This window comes from Candoia aspera, chromosome 3 (assembly GCF_035149785.1).
Source record: "Candoia aspera isolate rCanAsp1 chromosome 3, rCanAsp1.hap2, whole genome shotgun sequence".
Classification (NCBI taxonomy): Eukaryota; Metazoa; Chordata; class Lepidosauria; order Squamata; family Boidae; genus Candoia; species Candoia aspera.
In genome coordinates, this window is record NC_086155.1 from 108,797,000 (window position 1) to 108,813,954 (window position 16,955).

At 36.4% G+C, this 16,955-nt stretch overlaps 1 protein-coding gene across 1 annotated transcript in view; it reads left to right on the top strand.

The window, feature by feature from the left end:
• KIFAP3 (kinesin associated protein 3) overlaps positions 1-16,006 on the top strand; it is a 72,621-nt gene extending 56,615 nt beyond the window's left edge. The window contains exons 17-20 of the mRNA XM_063298555.1: positions 195-280; positions 1,610-1,799; positions 6,859-6,958; positions 15,528-16,006. Of these exons, the coding sequence (XP_063154625.1) occupies positions 195-280; positions 1,610-1,799; positions 6,859-6,958; positions 15,528-15,639 (488 nt within the window). The 3' untranslated portion in view covers positions 15,640-16,006. The remainder of the gene's footprint in view (positions 1-194; positions 281-1,609; positions 1,800-6,858; positions 6,959-15,527) is intronic.
• The last annotated feature ends 949 nt before the right edge of the window (positions 16,007-16,955 follow it).

Here is a 16,955-nt window from a genome sequence, read left to right on the forward strand (position 1 = left end):
ACTTCTTAAATAAATACAGTATTTCAAACTTAAAAGGGACTGTCCCCTTCCTTTATAACTTATAATGAAGCATGTGATTAGTACATGTGTTTCCTTCTTTTATTTCTTTTGGTGTATCTTTTACAGCAAAATCATAAATATCACCAGTTTGAAGCTTCCAACATTGTTTTAGATCCTTTACTCTATCTTCTTAGAGGCTCCAGCATATCTTATAGACCTGATGCATGATAAAAACTCTGAAATCCGTAAAGTCTGTGATAATACACTGGATATAATAGCAGTAAGTGATCATTTTATTCTAAGTTAATGACCATTTGTTCAGTGACCATTCAAAGTTACGACGTTGCTGAACGAGGAGACTTATGGCTGGTCCTCGAAGTTGCAGCTGTTGCAGCGGCCCAGATGTCACGGGATCATGATTTGGGCACTTGGCAACTGGCTCACAATTATGTTGGTCATAGCGTCCTGTGGTCACGTAATCATCATTTGCAACCTTCGCTTCTGGCTTCCGACAAGCAAAGTCAATAGGGAAGCTGGTAGGAGATCGCAAATAGAGATCAAGTGATGTTGCGCCGAACAACTGTGCAGGATTCGCCTAACTGTGGCAGCTGGAACTGCCAGAACTGTTGTAAGTCAAGTGACATTGCCCTTTATGAGTGCATTGTTAGCAACAGAGTTCCTGGTCCCAGTTGCCATCGTTAATTGAACACTATGTAACAAGAATATTTTAGTACTATATATTTATTATACTTACTGATTTTTAACATAGGCAAAATGGAAATACAGGACTGGTGAATGCTTTAACATGCAAATAATGTATTCTTTATATGTGAAATTCTTCTGCAAAGTTTTTTTTAAGTATTCAGGGAATCCATATCTATTATCTGATGTGGATAATATTCACTTATAAAACAATTGTAATAATATGTAACGCATGCAAGAATGCTGGGTTTTCTTTTCTTGAATGATACAAATATTTTAAATGATTAATTACAATATTTCCAGATACTCTAATGGATGTAATATCATAATTTTTTAAAATATATTTCTTTCCAATAGTTTTGAATTTTTTTGCATGACCACCACAGAATAATTTTAAATTTACTGTTGACTGTAAGACAAGGTAGCACTCATTTGGAACTAGGGCCACATTTAGAATTAAAGAAAGGTATACTGTAAATGTTGTGTTTCATTTTAGTGTTAGTTAAAGACCAATTGCTAAGGAAGACTACCATTTATCTTCTGCTTCTTGGTTGTGGCTGTGTGACATAGAATCCTGGATTAGAGATGGCTTTTGTCAGACCCAGCAGTGCTATTCCTAAGCTCTTATTTTTAATGGTATTATCACTCTTCTTTATAACTTAGTTTAAGATTTTGACTGTTACTCTCACAGGCAAAATAAATTACATTGAGAGCCAAAACTCCAGCACCAGATGTTCGAATAAGAAAAAAAATTAATTACTGCTTGTTTTCTACTTGCTGTTTGAACTTGATCTTCCTCTTTTCCACCCCCTCACCTTCTTGCAATATGTTTGATTTTGTTTTGAAGACAAAGATAACAAAGAATGCCATTGAAATCCTAACATTAAATCTCTAAATGTCCAAACAGGAATACGATGAAGAGTGGGCTAAGAAGATACAAAGTGAGAAATTCCGATGGCACAACTCTCAGTGGCTAGAAATGGTGGAAAGCCGGCAAATGGATGAAAATGAGCAATACCTGTATGGGGACGACCGCATTGAACCCTATATTCATGAAGGGGACATTCTAGAAAGACCTGATCTTTATTACAGTGCTGGTAAGGCTGACACAAAAAGCAGCATACTGCTCTCCCTTCCCACCCCCAGGCTTCTTGCAATTGCTCCTTGGAACAGATTGCAATACACTCCTGTCATGTGCAAGTTCAATATAAATAGTTTGTTATTCCCTACTGGGAAGGCTTAGGGTTAGTTTGCTTAATTGTGGCTGTAGGCAACTGAATGCATGTTTCCCCTTTGTTATCAATATTAAAGTTGTTAATGCAAGAGATTTTTCTGTATATATTGACAAGCAAGACTCTCACAGGATTTGAAGACTATTTTGTGAATCTGATGGCAGAGGCTACATCTTATCTGGAATAATTAAAAAAAGTTTGCTGGTTCAAAGGGATTGGAATAGATTAATATTCTTTTATACACATTAATACCCAGAGATATTTACACATAATTGAATGTATGCATGCATGCACGCACATAAACTTGGGTACTTCCAGATCTCTTCCTTCCCCCTAGCCCCACTCCAACAGTCTTGATGCAGCTTCAGATTTTGGGAATGGAACATTAAAGCCATCCCTGTGTCTCCAGACTTGATTGTCACCCTCTTGGCTTACTATGGCTGCAGCCATTAATTATTCTGAAAAACCCTGTTCCTGAAAGGCCAAGTGATCTCAGCAGAACATCAGCCAGAATTCTAACGATGTGGCTTATGTACTAGAAGAACTCTGGTCACTGGATCTTATAGAATATTGGGAATATCTGGAGGGCTTAACCAGCTGTGGATGGCTGGGTTGCCTACTCGTGTTATATAAAGCAAGAACAACAAAGCCAAGATTTATTTACTTAAAAGAAATGAAAAAGAAAATCTGTGGGCTGGTGGTCAGCCAGGTGGCCCAATATGTAAGAGCATAACAGACATTTTCATTTCCCCTATCTCAAATTCTGTTCCTTATTAAATAAAAACTATACATGGATTTATTAAAATTTAAATGCCACTCTAAATAAACAAGCCTCTAAGCTGCTTACAAAACATTAGAATAAAGACAGTAATCAACTAATAAGAAAACAAAACAGTAATCTGAGGAACAACCAGCATTATCCAAATCCATAGCAAGAGGATCCATCTCATCTCAAATCTACTCCCAAGCTCTCTGGAATACCTATGTTTTAATGGCTTTCTGAAAAAACGGGTGGGAGCCAATCTGATCTTGGGAGGAATACTGTTCCAGAAAATGCTTGTCCTTATGGTCCCTGAAGATGATGTTTCTTAAGAGAGGGGACCTGGAAGGATCCCACCTGTCCCCATCTTATTGGGCAGGCAGAAGCCAGAGGGAAAAAGTAGTCCCACAGATATCCAGGTCTGCAACCATAATTTGAATTGCGCCTGGTAACCGACGCAGCTCTTTCAGTAGAGTGGTTATATAGGAGTACCTAAGAGGTCCTATCACTACCCAAGCTGCTGCATACTGTACCAGTTGAAGCTGGTACACTTGAAGCTGTGGCCTGAAAGTCTAGTGCGACTATAGTTCTGGAGGCCTGATTTCTAAAAACCATTATATAAGATTAAGCAAAGAATTTAAAACTTTTGTGGGTTTTGAAGTATTAGTAATTTCCCTTAAACATTAGCACCTTCCCCTTAAACTGAAGGCTTTTAAAAATCATTAACTACTATAATGTAAGCCATAGAGATGCTTTTGATCGCAATAGCATATAAATACGTTCAATAAATAAAAATCAATCGATAAATAATCCAGATGTATGAGACTGTATCATATTCTGAATTTTCCTGCTCCATTCCAGTCTGTCTGCAAGAGGTAGGAATTTTTAGAGAGTAATGGTGTTATCTCAAATTAGGAGTGAGTGGGTAGAAGAAAATGGAAGCCCCATAGCATTTGCAATTTCAAGTTCTGACCTAAAATTGTATTGTGAGTCTGTTTAACTTAAATCTTTGTGACACATGCTCTCTCTAAGGGATATTTAGAAAGAAATAAACATGTTTATTCAATTCATTGCTATTTACATCTGGTTATAATATAAGCAGATAATCAGAAAGGGAAATTTTTCTATATGTTTTCCTTTGTATTATTTTTTTCAGTCTTGTTACAATATGTTTACATATATTTGCTTGGTTTGGAGAAGTCTTCTTTAAACAGTCCTAACTTTGCATCTGTTTTATGTGATGCTAGCTTGTTGTCACAAATGCTAAAACAATTGCTACTTGAATTTATCAGGTAATTTTTCACTTTCAAATTCCCATTTGAATGGTGAATTATCTAAGAGTAATTCCAAAAATATGATGAACTGTGGGAGAGATTATGTATTTTAAAGGACATATTGCAACACATACTGAGGCTGTCATAGAAAGCGGTGCAAATTTCTAATTTCAGCTACTATGCTCTCCTAGAATTATTGTAATGTATAATCAGAGCTACTTTTATTCATTCTGAATTTGTTACTTTTAACTAATGTTATTAGTCTTCCTATCTGCAAGTCTCCCACACCATGTTTTTTAGGTATGGATGTGGGGGGGGGGGAGCACAGGGACCATTAGTTTAAGAGAATCTTTCCCTTTTGCAGGGGATTTTTTTCTCCCAGTCCCAATACAGCAATACAAGGACCAGAGGAAGTGGGAAAATAGCTAAATTTGTAGCATGTTTATTGTCTTATCATCCTCCTTCCTCGTAGGGAAAGGTTGAGGACAAAATTATGGACCATCCTCCTATCCATAGAACCATAATGGGAACACATACCAAATTATGCAGGCCTCAAGGGAAGGTGTCCCAAGGCCTGATGGCTAGAGCAATGAGTTCATACTAATTCTGAAATATCAGTAGTAAGAAGAGTTCTGCCCCTTGTCTCTCTACCAGGTTTTTTACAGTAGAGTCTACTGTATTGGTTTGTGACAGGTACAGGGTGTTAACCAACAAACCCAATTAGCCCTTCCCAGCACAAAAACCAGTGGATCACTTTCAACTCAAAACCAGTGGATCGTTTTTGCTCAATCATCTCCCAAAGATCCTAGCATAATTTGTTATTGTGGGACAAGCAGAAATCTGGGTCTTCAGTTTTTACCTCTTAAGTCTTCTAGGTGGGAATCATTCTCCTCAAAACATGAAATAAGAAAACTAAAAAGACCTGTGGTTGTAAACAACAAGAAAAACAGTCATTTGCTGCCTATGTTGCTTGTATTATTATTTATTATTATTTATTCAAATTTTGCCACCGCCCATCTCCCCCCACAAGAGGGACTCTAGGCGGTTTACAATAAAAACAAACAATTAAAACAGCAATCATAAAATATACTGTAAATACAAATGTATAAAATATAAATACAATCATCACATATAAATGTAAAATAAAAATAAAATCCAAATGGCAGATGATCTAGCACAGTCCATGTGTGTGAGGAGCACTCTAAGGCGCCAGCCATCCCCAGGAGTAACTACTCCCCTCCCGCCCCAAGCAAGGTGGCAGAGTCAAGTCTTCAGGTTCTTCTGGATTGTCAGGGCTAGCCTCACCTCTGGGGACAGAACGTTCCAGAGGGTGGCAGCTACTGCAGAGAAGCCCTGCTTCCTGGACCCCGCCAGATGAAACTCCCTTACCGACGGGGTCCGCAACATGCCCTCTGCATGATTGGGTGGAATGGGTTGATGTAATGGGGATGAGGCATATTCCTGGCATACATTCCTGGCATTCTTTTCTTATCCCTCCCAGGAACACCCCACCACTACAAGTAGTCCTTGTTTAGCGACTGCCTCATATAGTGACCATTTGCAGTTATGATGGCGATGAAAAAGCAACTTTGCAACCAATCCTTGCATTCACAACCTTTGTAGGTCAGTAAAGCAAAGGAAAGCTGAAGTAAGTTCTTAAGCACAGTTGTGGCTTCACTTAGCAATCACTTCGCTTAACAACCAAGTTGCTGGTCTCAATTGTGGTTGCTAAATAAAGACTACTTGTACCACAATTAGGCAGCACAGCAGGACTCAGAGGAGAGAATGGTCTGTAGTATTAACATTACAGAGACATAACAAGCGTAACAACCAGTTGTTTTGTGATTGCAGGCCAAATTATATTTGACAGCAGAACTGTGAGTTCAAATCCATGTTGTATGAATCACAAATAAAATAGTAGGTACAACACAAATGGCAACAGAAGTATATGGATAGGAATATCTAACCCTTTTCTGACTAGCCTGTCTGCCTTCTATTTCCATAAAACCAAACTTAGATACTGGAAGAAAACTGGCTAAAAGAAAAGCAAGTACAGAAGAAAAACAGCAAATACAAGAAGATTCCAAACCAAATGTCCATTGGTTCTTAGAATCAGCTCCTCAGCCACCTTATTACCTAAAATGCATTATCTTTCAGAAGTTGTCTTAAAGCTTCTCTTAAACAAAAACAATTCTTCTATATATAATTTTTTCATAAATTATCAGCTTCCCTTGAAAGAAAGTAAGTTAACAGTTGCAGTAACTGCATTTGCTTTTTCACTGTTAGGTCATATTGCTTTACATCTCTTGACCGTATTTTATGGGTTTGAAATGTCCTTGTCCTTTTTTTTTTTTTAATCTCCACATGGCCTATAACAGTAGGCAAAGAAAGGAAGCAAATTCAACTAACCATCCCTTGCAGATGGAGGATCAATTACCAAGTGTTAAAAATATCCATTTATGTAATAACAATGTTGGATTCTAATCATAAGGAACAAAGATAATTTTAAGGCAAAAGAGCTTTTCCTTCAGAACCTCTTTCTTATTCTTCTGGTAAAAAAAAAATAGTAGTCTTCTAATCAACAGCATACCCCTGTAGAAAATAACAACTGACCATGCACCAAAAGAGCCAAGTTATTCACCTTGAGCCCTTCAAAATCCATGAATGTACCACTTCCAAAATTCTTTTAAAGGCTTGTCTGGAAATGTTCAAACACATATTTACATGGTAAGTGGAAGTGACAAATCTGCCACTGACGCTGTAATTTTTCATTGTAGTACATGAAACTAATGCTACTTAGTAGTTCCAAAACAAAATCTCAAGCCCCTTACTGTTAACATTTTACTTTAGAAATATCACATTCAGACCCTATTTTTTTCTGTTTTCATAGATGGATTAATAACACATGATGGAGCAATAAGTCCTGATTTCTTCAGTGATTACCATCTTCAGAATGGAGATCTTGTGGGTCAGCATCCTTTCTCTAGCAGGTAAATTGCTTCTAGAAAAAGCTGAATATATATTAGTAGATTAGAAGTTATCATTTGTATACTTCCAAGCAAACGTTTTAGGATGCAAAGCTGTTCTTGAGTTCTTTCAGGGCCTGTAAGATTTGGCAGAAGAGCTGCTATGCTAATGTAACATAAAATATGATGCCCCACAGAAGATTAGTAGCAGAGCACCATAGATATTCTAACTGAAAGCCCCTGAACTAACAACATTGTAAATGGCTTTGGCAGCTGGATGCACATATGCTATATCGTGGACATTTTTGGTGCCCATCAATAGTCCCTGATGATGCACCAGGTATTTTGGTTGCCTTTAATAAGGTCAGTCTATCAAGCAAACAGAGAAACAAAGATTATCATGTGGTTCAGTAGGACAGAAGAAAATTATGAAGCATCTTATATCTATAAAGCATGTATGTGAAATCAGAAAATTTAATGGAAAGGATCTGGCCCAGGAATTCAAAAAACCTATAATACCGTGACACCCAAAAATGATAACTGAACTTGTCACCTCCATCTTCACCCACACAAATAAAACTACTGATCTCATTGGGGTTTAGAGTTCGGCAAGAAATAAAGCATTCCACTTATTTTTTAATTAAACATTTTAATGTATGTATCCCAGGAGTTCCCAATCTTTGTGGTACCACAGCTGCCCATAGTGGACTTGTACAGGTAAAATGAGAAGCAAAACTCAGAGCAGGCTTTGACAGTGCTGCCCTTTTGTCTGGGCAAGTTTGATCAATTTTTATTTTATTCCATTCCGTTCAGCCTAAGGATGTCACTGCCCAGTTGATTACTACCAATGTCCAAGGTTGGGGACAGGAGAGTATAAGAGAAAGGCAGTTGAAGAAAGATTGGGTTATGACGAAGGCTAGGAGTCCTTTGTGGACAGAAGTTGAGTGGACAGCTGTACGTGCAGAAAAGTTGGAGACAGTAAAAAAACGAGAAAGAGTAGATGTGGAAAGGAGTGGAGTGGAGTGTGGAAAGAAGAAGCACGTTAAGGTGAAAAAGAACCAAGAAATAATAAGGAAGGGAAACTGAATAAAGGAGAACATTAGAATGTACATGTACATATACCAGGGAAATTGTGAGAGTATCTGAGGAGGAAATTGTACAGATGAAGAAGATTCAAATGGACATCTCTTTTTGGGATGAGACTGGGTAAGATCAACAGAGGCAGTGGAGAGAGCATAAATCTGACAAGCGGGATAAATCTGGAAAGCAGCAACCTCCTCCTGCATCATTGCCATTGTTAAGAAAGAAAAGGATGGTGTTAAGAGGAGAAAGAAGGCTGCTCTTGTCATTAGTGGCAATGCAGTTCACAAGCAAACAAGGCTATTTGGGAGCTGATGCTGCCATCACTGACAACAATTTACTAAATGCCAACGTTCTTAGAAGAATTTTGCCACACACAAATTTGTAACTTTGGATTTCCTCAATAAACAAATGAACAAGTATTATGTTTTTGACTCATTTGTTTAATTAGTTCTCTTTAGCTTTAGGATTTGTGTGGAAAACAGATCATGTTTTAGGTCATATTTATGCAGAAATATTGAAAATTCAAAAGGGTTCACAACTTAAGCACCACTGTATTTGGCAGCATTTTACACTGCTAATAGCTTAACACATTTGAAATCATAGTTTAATCATAGAATCATAACTCATGATTGCGTGGGTTAAATGGTGAGGAGTTGCTCTAGAAATATTAAGTAAAATCTAAGATATGATTGACAATTTTCAATTTTGTTTCAGTTGCACTGGGACAAAACTATATAAGATTTGATTGGATTAAGGTATTATTCAATAATAATTGTTTTTCTCAGTGGCTATGACTTTTATTTTGTATTAATTTACATTAATGCACACAAAGCAGTATCTATAATTTAGATATACTAATTTTATTTATTTGCCAAATATATAAGGCTGTCTAATTCCATAAAAATTCTGAGCAATGAAACTTTCAATTTTCTGCATGTCCCAGGAGAAAACTGTCAAAAATGGTCAGCTTTTGAAACTTAGCAGTAAATCCTGTGTTCTTACTTCTCACTGAACTTCCTCCAGATGTGCTGCTAGGAATAGACCAGTGCCTGAGTTGCAAGTCATCTGGGCTGTATAAACTGATTTAAACAATAATTGAAGACAATATAGAAGTGTTATTAAAGAAAATGTATGCGACATGCAGGTCTGAAAAAATAAAAATTAAAAATAGTAAATGGGAATGGAATGTGCAAATGAAAACCTGTTTATTTTAATGAGTTTAGCTATGACCTTCTCAGTTTCAATCCAAGGGAAAGAATCCTGATTTTATTTTTATCCTACCCCTCTCCCCAAAACTGCTTACAGAAGTATGTGAGACAGAAACAAGGAAATACGATGTTCTGAAGTTGACTGGTCCAAACCACTTGAATTAATGTGACAGCTCATAAAATAGAACAGTTTTTAGGTGGACTCTGTTTTAGTTTGCCAGAGTGAATTTTCTTGCAGGAAGTAGCCTGAAGGTTTATTTTAATTTCCAGACTGTGGCTTTGATCTCTCTGTTCTGTCACTTCTAAGGTTACATAGCCATTTTTCACTGCAGTAAATCTGCAACAGTTAAATGGAATAAAATTTCTTCCTTAGTGATCACTTGCTGTTAAATGCCAAGCTACAGCCAGCAGAATCCTTGTAGAGCTCCATTATATGGTACAAGTGGGACATGTGATTTAATCATCTTGTCTTTTGTAATTTTTATTGTGTTTTTCTTTTTAAAGTAACTGTATATCTGAACTAGCATTTGTAAAGCTAGACTCTGACAAAGGGGCTTTTCAATGATAATAAGCGTAACAGAGTTCAGTCTATAAGTAAGCATGCTTGAATAATTCAAAGTTAAAGAGCTGGAGTAACCTCACCATTCCACATATTAATGGGTTATTTCTTGAAGGTGATGTACCTCTTGCTCCATTTTTTAATTAAATAGAGTATGATTGTTTAATTGGTGCAGCGTGACTTTGAGGGTAGCCTATAAAGAACTTTTGCATACTCCTGCATACTAAAATCTATGCAGCCCTGGAAAAATTTTATGTTTCGGTAAATCTCTAAGTAAATAAAAGCTGACACAACCTCTACAAGGTATAAAGTTAAGCACAACATCTTTCTGCAAATTTCAGTGTGTGGATACCCATGTACAATTGTTTACAGATTAAAAAAAAAAACCTATGAATAATGGCAGGTGAAGAAATGTGGACACCTTTCCAGTTGATTCAGTGGTTTTTTAACTGCAAACTTGTTAATAAGGTTCTAAAATGTGATTGGCTTGTTAGGGCTACAGTTAGCTAAGTGATGACAATTCCAAACTGAACAAATAATCTGACCCTCTTAACCTCTCTGGTTGTGACTGCTGTTCTGTCTACTTTCAACAATCATAGGCTGCTCTAAGCAGCTGTCTGAGCATTTGCAAATGGAAATAATTCACTCTTATAAAACAGGGGAAGGCTATACAAAAATCTCTAAATGCTTTGAGCTAGCAATTTCAAATATGAGAAACATTGTTAAATAGAACTTACATGGAATTGTTGAAGTCAAGGCAAGATCTGGGAAACCAAGAAAAAATCTCTGCTAAAAGTGCCCAAAAATTGCCCATATCTGCAAAACAGAAGCTACAAAAGACCTGCAGAAACATTGAACAAACACTGGAATAGTTGTCCACAGACTGACACATTATTGCTTATACAACAAGGATTTGCATGTCACTGAAAACCTTTTCTCTAAACCCATCACAAAAGTCATCTTAAGTTTCAAAAGGAAACCCTTGATTAAGCCTGAAACATTTTGGGAAAAAAATGCTTTGGACTGAAAGCAAAAATATTGACCATAGCAACACAGGATGCATTTGGAGAAAAGAACACCTGGTTAATTATGGAGGTGGCTCTATTATGCATTGGAGTTTTGTGGTAGCCAGAATCACAGAAAATATTGTCCTAATGGAAGGAAGAATGGGTTAAACTTAATACCAATATATTATAGAAGATAATGTCCCACAGTCAGTAAAGAAATTGAAGCTGAAAAGAGCTTGGATATTTTATCAAGGCAATAGCCCAGAACATACCTCCAAATTGACCATGAAGTATTTGTAGAAAAGAAAACAGAAATTTTGGAATGGCCTTCACAATTCCCAGACTTGAATAATCTATGGAGAGCTCTCAAACATTATTCACTACTTTCTTATTTTGAATCCACAATCAACTGTATATAAATAAGTATTCAGATTTGGAGAATGACCATAGAAGGAGTCAGCTTAGCCAATGGACTTTACAGGTACTTGTGATTGTAACAAAACAAAGAAGAAAAGAATTTGAAAAGGTATTATAAGACAAAATTTGGTAAAAATACAGAATCTTTTAAAAACAGTCTGCTGACTTCACCATTAGCTTCACTATCAAATGCCTTGTACTTCAGGAAAAACTATAGAAAGAAAGATTTAATCACATATGCCAATATGGTGTATCAAGATTCAGGAAACAGACTAAAGACATAGCAAGAACTGTGTGATGAAGGTAGGAATTTACCATGACTGATATATTTACAAATTGCTGGAAGAATAAAAAGTGATTTCAAGAATGAAGGAAGGTGAGAGGCTATCCTTACAGTAAGTATTAATACAGTTTTGAAAGTTATGATCAGTTTAAATAATTTACATGCAGTATAATTGCTTCTTAAAATTGGCAAGCCTTATCTTGCTCTGCAGTAGAAAAATTCAGAGATTGTATTTTAATAATTGTAAAATTAGTTTAAATTAAAGCATGTGGATTCAAAGCAGTACTTTATTCAATGCAAAAGGAAACTGGTTTTCTATCAAAGAATAAACTGCATGCATCCCCAGACCCCTTTCACAGTTTCAGAGCGGAGTTTGAGTATATATCGTTGGTGCTTAAGCAAATGTCCATACCAGAAAAGTGGACTAGTGGAGTTTCTTAGGCAAAAATCAGAATAGAGACTATTCTGTTGTTGCAGATTAACAAGCAGTGTCTCAGTTAAATTCTGGAAGATTATGAACAATGTAAGCTTCTATGGGTTGCAGGGATTTTGTAATTTTTTAATGTGGTTTTAGTGCTACAAAGCATCTCAGTCTTTAGGGATCCTAAATAGATGTGTAATTTAGCTTTACAAAATTTATCTTGCGTTTTTGGGCATTCTCTCTTTGGCAATATCTTAGAAGGAAAGCTTAGCTGTCGCTGTGAAGAACTCCTAGATTATGCTTAGTAGTCTGAATAACCATAAGATTTAAATTAACTTTTAGCTTACAGTGAAATTCATTGTCACAAGACTGGCACTAGAGAAAACAAGTTACTGTGCTCAAGAGAAGTGCATGTAGGAGAAACAGTAAATATAACTTGGAAATGATTTTAGAGGGGAAAAAATCATATAATAAGAGTACATGGAGACATTTAAGACATTCAGGAGTAAGCACTGCAACGCAATTACCTAAGTTGAGCTGCTCTCTGCTACAACACCATCTTCCAGTCATTACTTTCCTTTGGTGAGTTGCTTCAGCCCTTCCCACCTTATGTTTTGATTTTTTTCTAAGCATACAGGCATACATGTAAATAAAACACTGAGTTATAACCATCTGCCTCTTTCATTTTGTATACATCTTGTAGAACGTTATTTAGAAATTACCTATATTGAAAAGACAACTTTATATAATTTTCAAGTCTCATTTTGTACTTTCTCCATTTGCATACACTGGCCAGTTACATATCCCACCTGACATTCAGGTTGTCAATTTCTACGAATTGCTCTGCATATTCACTCAGGTTTTGTCATTAATGCATTTTTATGTTTTTAGAAAAACAGTTGATATCAGTTTTGCATGTAGGTTTGAATCTTTACCAGCATGTATCTTGGGATGTGGGTTATTCCTTGTAATCCAAATGCTTTAATACAAGCATGGTTTAACATTGCAGAGTGACACATCTGAGCCACTGCATATGTAAGTCATTTGGAAATAACCAAAACATCACAAGCCCTCAACGTGAAGACACTGCACCTAATTACATCTTTCTTGAACTAGAAGGATTGATTTGATCAGAATGTAATTAAAGCCATGATTCTCTCTCCTGTCTAATTAAAAATATATTCAGGGGCAGTTTGGCTAAGTTGAAATAGATTGAAACTGTCTGGAAAGAACTAGTGATAACTGGAGATGATAGCTTGCCATCTAGTGGTTCAAGAGTATCTCCTAAATAAACAGCAGGCTCCTATATCTAGCAAAGAAGCGCAAGAAGTTGGGTGCACAAGTTCTGCCGTTAAGGAACATCAGGACTTCATAGGCATTTTTATTTTCATCCTTAGATGTAGTTGGTTCTAATTTGCAGCACATAAATATTTAAATAAATATTTCATATTTATAGAAAGACTGGAAAAAGATCATAGACCTTAAAGAATTGCTGCTGGTAAGAAGAGACAGCAATCTCTAATGGGAAAACAAACCTATATATTCAAATTAGCTTCTGCCAGTAGCAGTTTTGCATATGGTAGCTCTTGAGAATGAAGTAATATCAAATGGACTTAGCACAGATTAGAATTCAAATGGCTGACAATTTTGATTTTCGTATCAAAACATTAAAGAGAACTCAGTCTGGTTTACTTTGTGGTAAATCCTTTCCTTAATGTAGTTTTAGAGTGTCTTGACATTTATTTGGAAAGCACTGAGAAAGATTTCTGATTGGGCATGTGTGCACCGGGTCAACTGTTTCTGTATTATTTTATGAAAACATGTATTCATTCTAAATAAAACAACATATCTGGTGGATGTATGTCTTTGTGCATGCATGTAATAATGTAGACTAGTAATGGTTGTGCCATTCATGCAGCTCATAAATTGAGGAAGAATCTCATTCTTTACTTCTGAATTGGAAGACCATAATTAATATTCCTGGGCCACCCACAGTTTCCTTGGCAATTGAGAACTGCAGCTGAGGCTCATACAGCACTTAAAGGGCACCACAAATATGAATTGGGGGAAAACTCAGTCCTGGGAAGCTAAAGCCTAATCCACATTTAGGTTTTTTTTTTTTTAAATGGATTCCTATATATTAGAAGAAACATTTAAAATATCTAAAGTATTTATAACCAAAAGAAGAGGAGAGAAACTACACTATCTAGGAAGTTGTTAGCCTGTGCTTGGGTTTTTTCCCACTTCCCATCAGGTCTGGATGCTGGACTCAACCCCATTTTACAGTTTGATCACACGATTGTTCAGTTTAATCAGCACAGCTGCAGTCAATTTTGGTATAGGAAAACTGAGGCACTCATGTAAATAATATTGTGCTCTCTGTGATGTTCTCAAGGGAATGGATTGAATGAAACTCTCTCTTGCACATGTCTTTGTCTAGCACAGTTTTTCCTAACTTAGTGGCAAGCCATAGTGTGCTTTGATTTCTTTTTAGCATTATATGTAAAGCCAGCTATTATCATATATTTAACATAGTGAAAACCACTGCTTAACAAGTAGCACAGTCAAGCCCATTTTTTCCCCTTTCCCTTTGTCAGTCCATGATTAATTGGCCTGGGGGAGCACAGTGATATTCATCAGTGGCACCCACACAGGTCTAGATTTCTCACTGTTCTGCCTGCATGTTTCATTTTGCTACTTTTGCACATTACCCACACTGGTTTGGGGTAAAAATAAGAGGAACTGAATAAGCAGTTTTTCTTTTGTAGACCAGCAGTCCAAACCTAAAAGCCTATGTGTGTACATGCACACACACCATGACATGGCAAGTGACATTTCCCCCTTTCAAAGCAGCAGCTATCACTGGTAAATACTGATGTAGGTGGGAGAGAAGGGCTGTCTTTAGCACAGCCCTTCAGCTGCTCCAAGTTCCTATACTGTTGCCCTAAAGGACAGGCTGCTGCTAGTGAGAATGATGCCATCGGAGATGGGCTCTGTTAGCCCAACTAATTGTGATTCCTTACCCACATGGAATTTTTTTCCTTAACAACAGTCCCTTACAACTGTCCACTGCTGGCTTCTGCCTCTCTTTTTGTTTCCTTGCTTTATTTCCTTATATCATTTCTCCCTTACCACTTTTTTCTTGTCTCTTAGGTATAGTTGATTCCAGTGATCAAATAACTAGTGGTTAACTCAAACAATCAGCCTGCTTCCGTAAACAAGCTAAAGTCTGAATCATGATCCAGATATTAACCTGCTCACATGAGTAGGTTGATTATGTGAACAGTTTATGACTGCCCTTTCATCAGATAACTGCAGCTTGTAGTTTTTCATCCCTTGGAAGACAAAATTCTATTACTATGCAATAATACAATAACAGACATTAAGTTATTGTCAGGTATTATGTTAATGTCAGGTATTACACAACAACTTTCAAAATCCTTTATCATCATAACTAGCAGTTAGATTGAACATAGTTTATTTGGTATCCTGCATACAATTGACATTAAATAATTTACCACGGTTTACTGTTATTCCCCAAACTCAAACGCTTTTGCACAGACAGTGTTCTATATCTGTATTATAAACATTAAGTCTGTCATCTTTTCTTTATAGTGTTGCAGTGGATGGATTTGGCCAGCCCATAGGTATTCCAAGCCGCCCAACTACTGCTTATGGTTATCGACCAGATGAACCTTACTACTATAACAACTTTGGATCCCGATAAAGCAGTCTGTCATATTGAACTTCCTGTATTCTTGAATTGTGTCTTAATTAGGACTTTTTTCCCCCCGTTATCAATGCATGATGCTACTGTTTACAGGACTGTGATACCTGTTTGTTGTCATCCCAGGAAAATGTTAGTAATTCACTTATTCTCTTATTTCTCCATCCATACATTATTTTTCGTGTTTTTTTTCCCCAGAGGTTGTTGGAATCTACTAACTGGAAAGTTACTGTTATGTATATTAAGAAATTAATTTAATTGCATTAAAATAGACTACGTAATTGTTACACTATATGCCTAGGGTCCATGAGTTAAACTAATATGACTACTTTGTTTTTGAATAAAAATTTAATTGATGTGTAAAACATGTAACTGGTTTATCTTTTTTAATGTCATTGAAGAAAACTGAGTAACATTCTTAGATTTGCACCTTCCCTTTCTGTGAGATTTTCTCCAGGATGTGATAAGTTGTACTGATGTCATTTCATAGTAATTATACAGATGTGCATATACATTATGACTTTAATATCAATTGAAATAAATGTCAGATTGTATAATGCTGTTTGCAAATTGCAGGACAATTGATAACTTTGGTATTTATCCTGTGTCAGAAATGTTCTGTGCATTACCAAAAAGACAGTTGCTCACAAGAAGCCAAGGATACATTTAAGCTTAATTTTTCTTTTTCAGGAACAGTGACTAAGCAGTACAGTGTACAGTAATTTCAAGATGTGTACAGAGTTCCTTTTTCACCAACTTTCCCAGCAATATTCCATTGTAAATCTTTTTTCTTAATTTATCTAATTTGCCTAGAATCAAAAAACAACAAACATCTTTGTGCAGTCACTTATCTGTACCTATTAAGAAAAACACTTTTAGAGATTTCTAGATCACTATTTCTCAAACTGGCACCTTCCAGATGTATTCGAATTGCAACTCCTAGAATTCCTAGCCAGTTTTGGCACACTGGCTAAAAATATTCATGGTGCTTAGCTGGGGAAGGAAGTTCTACAGATGTTCAGTTTTACAGACATTATCCTCTCTAGTACAGGAGCCGTGTAGAGCAGCCATGTACTGTAAAAGGAAAACCCATGTACCTTTTGTGAAGGCCAAAGTCGCTCAATTTCTTTTTGATAGGCAAACCTGAGCAAGAAGGAACACTGAATTTCAGCATTTTTTTCTTTTCAGTTACAGTACTCCTGAAATGGTATCTTCAGCTTTGAAATGTTTTAACCTTCCTTTGTCATTTATTTTCATCATTATCACCTCCACCACACACATGGTGCCATGCGTTTTCTGGTTTGTTAGAGCTCTGA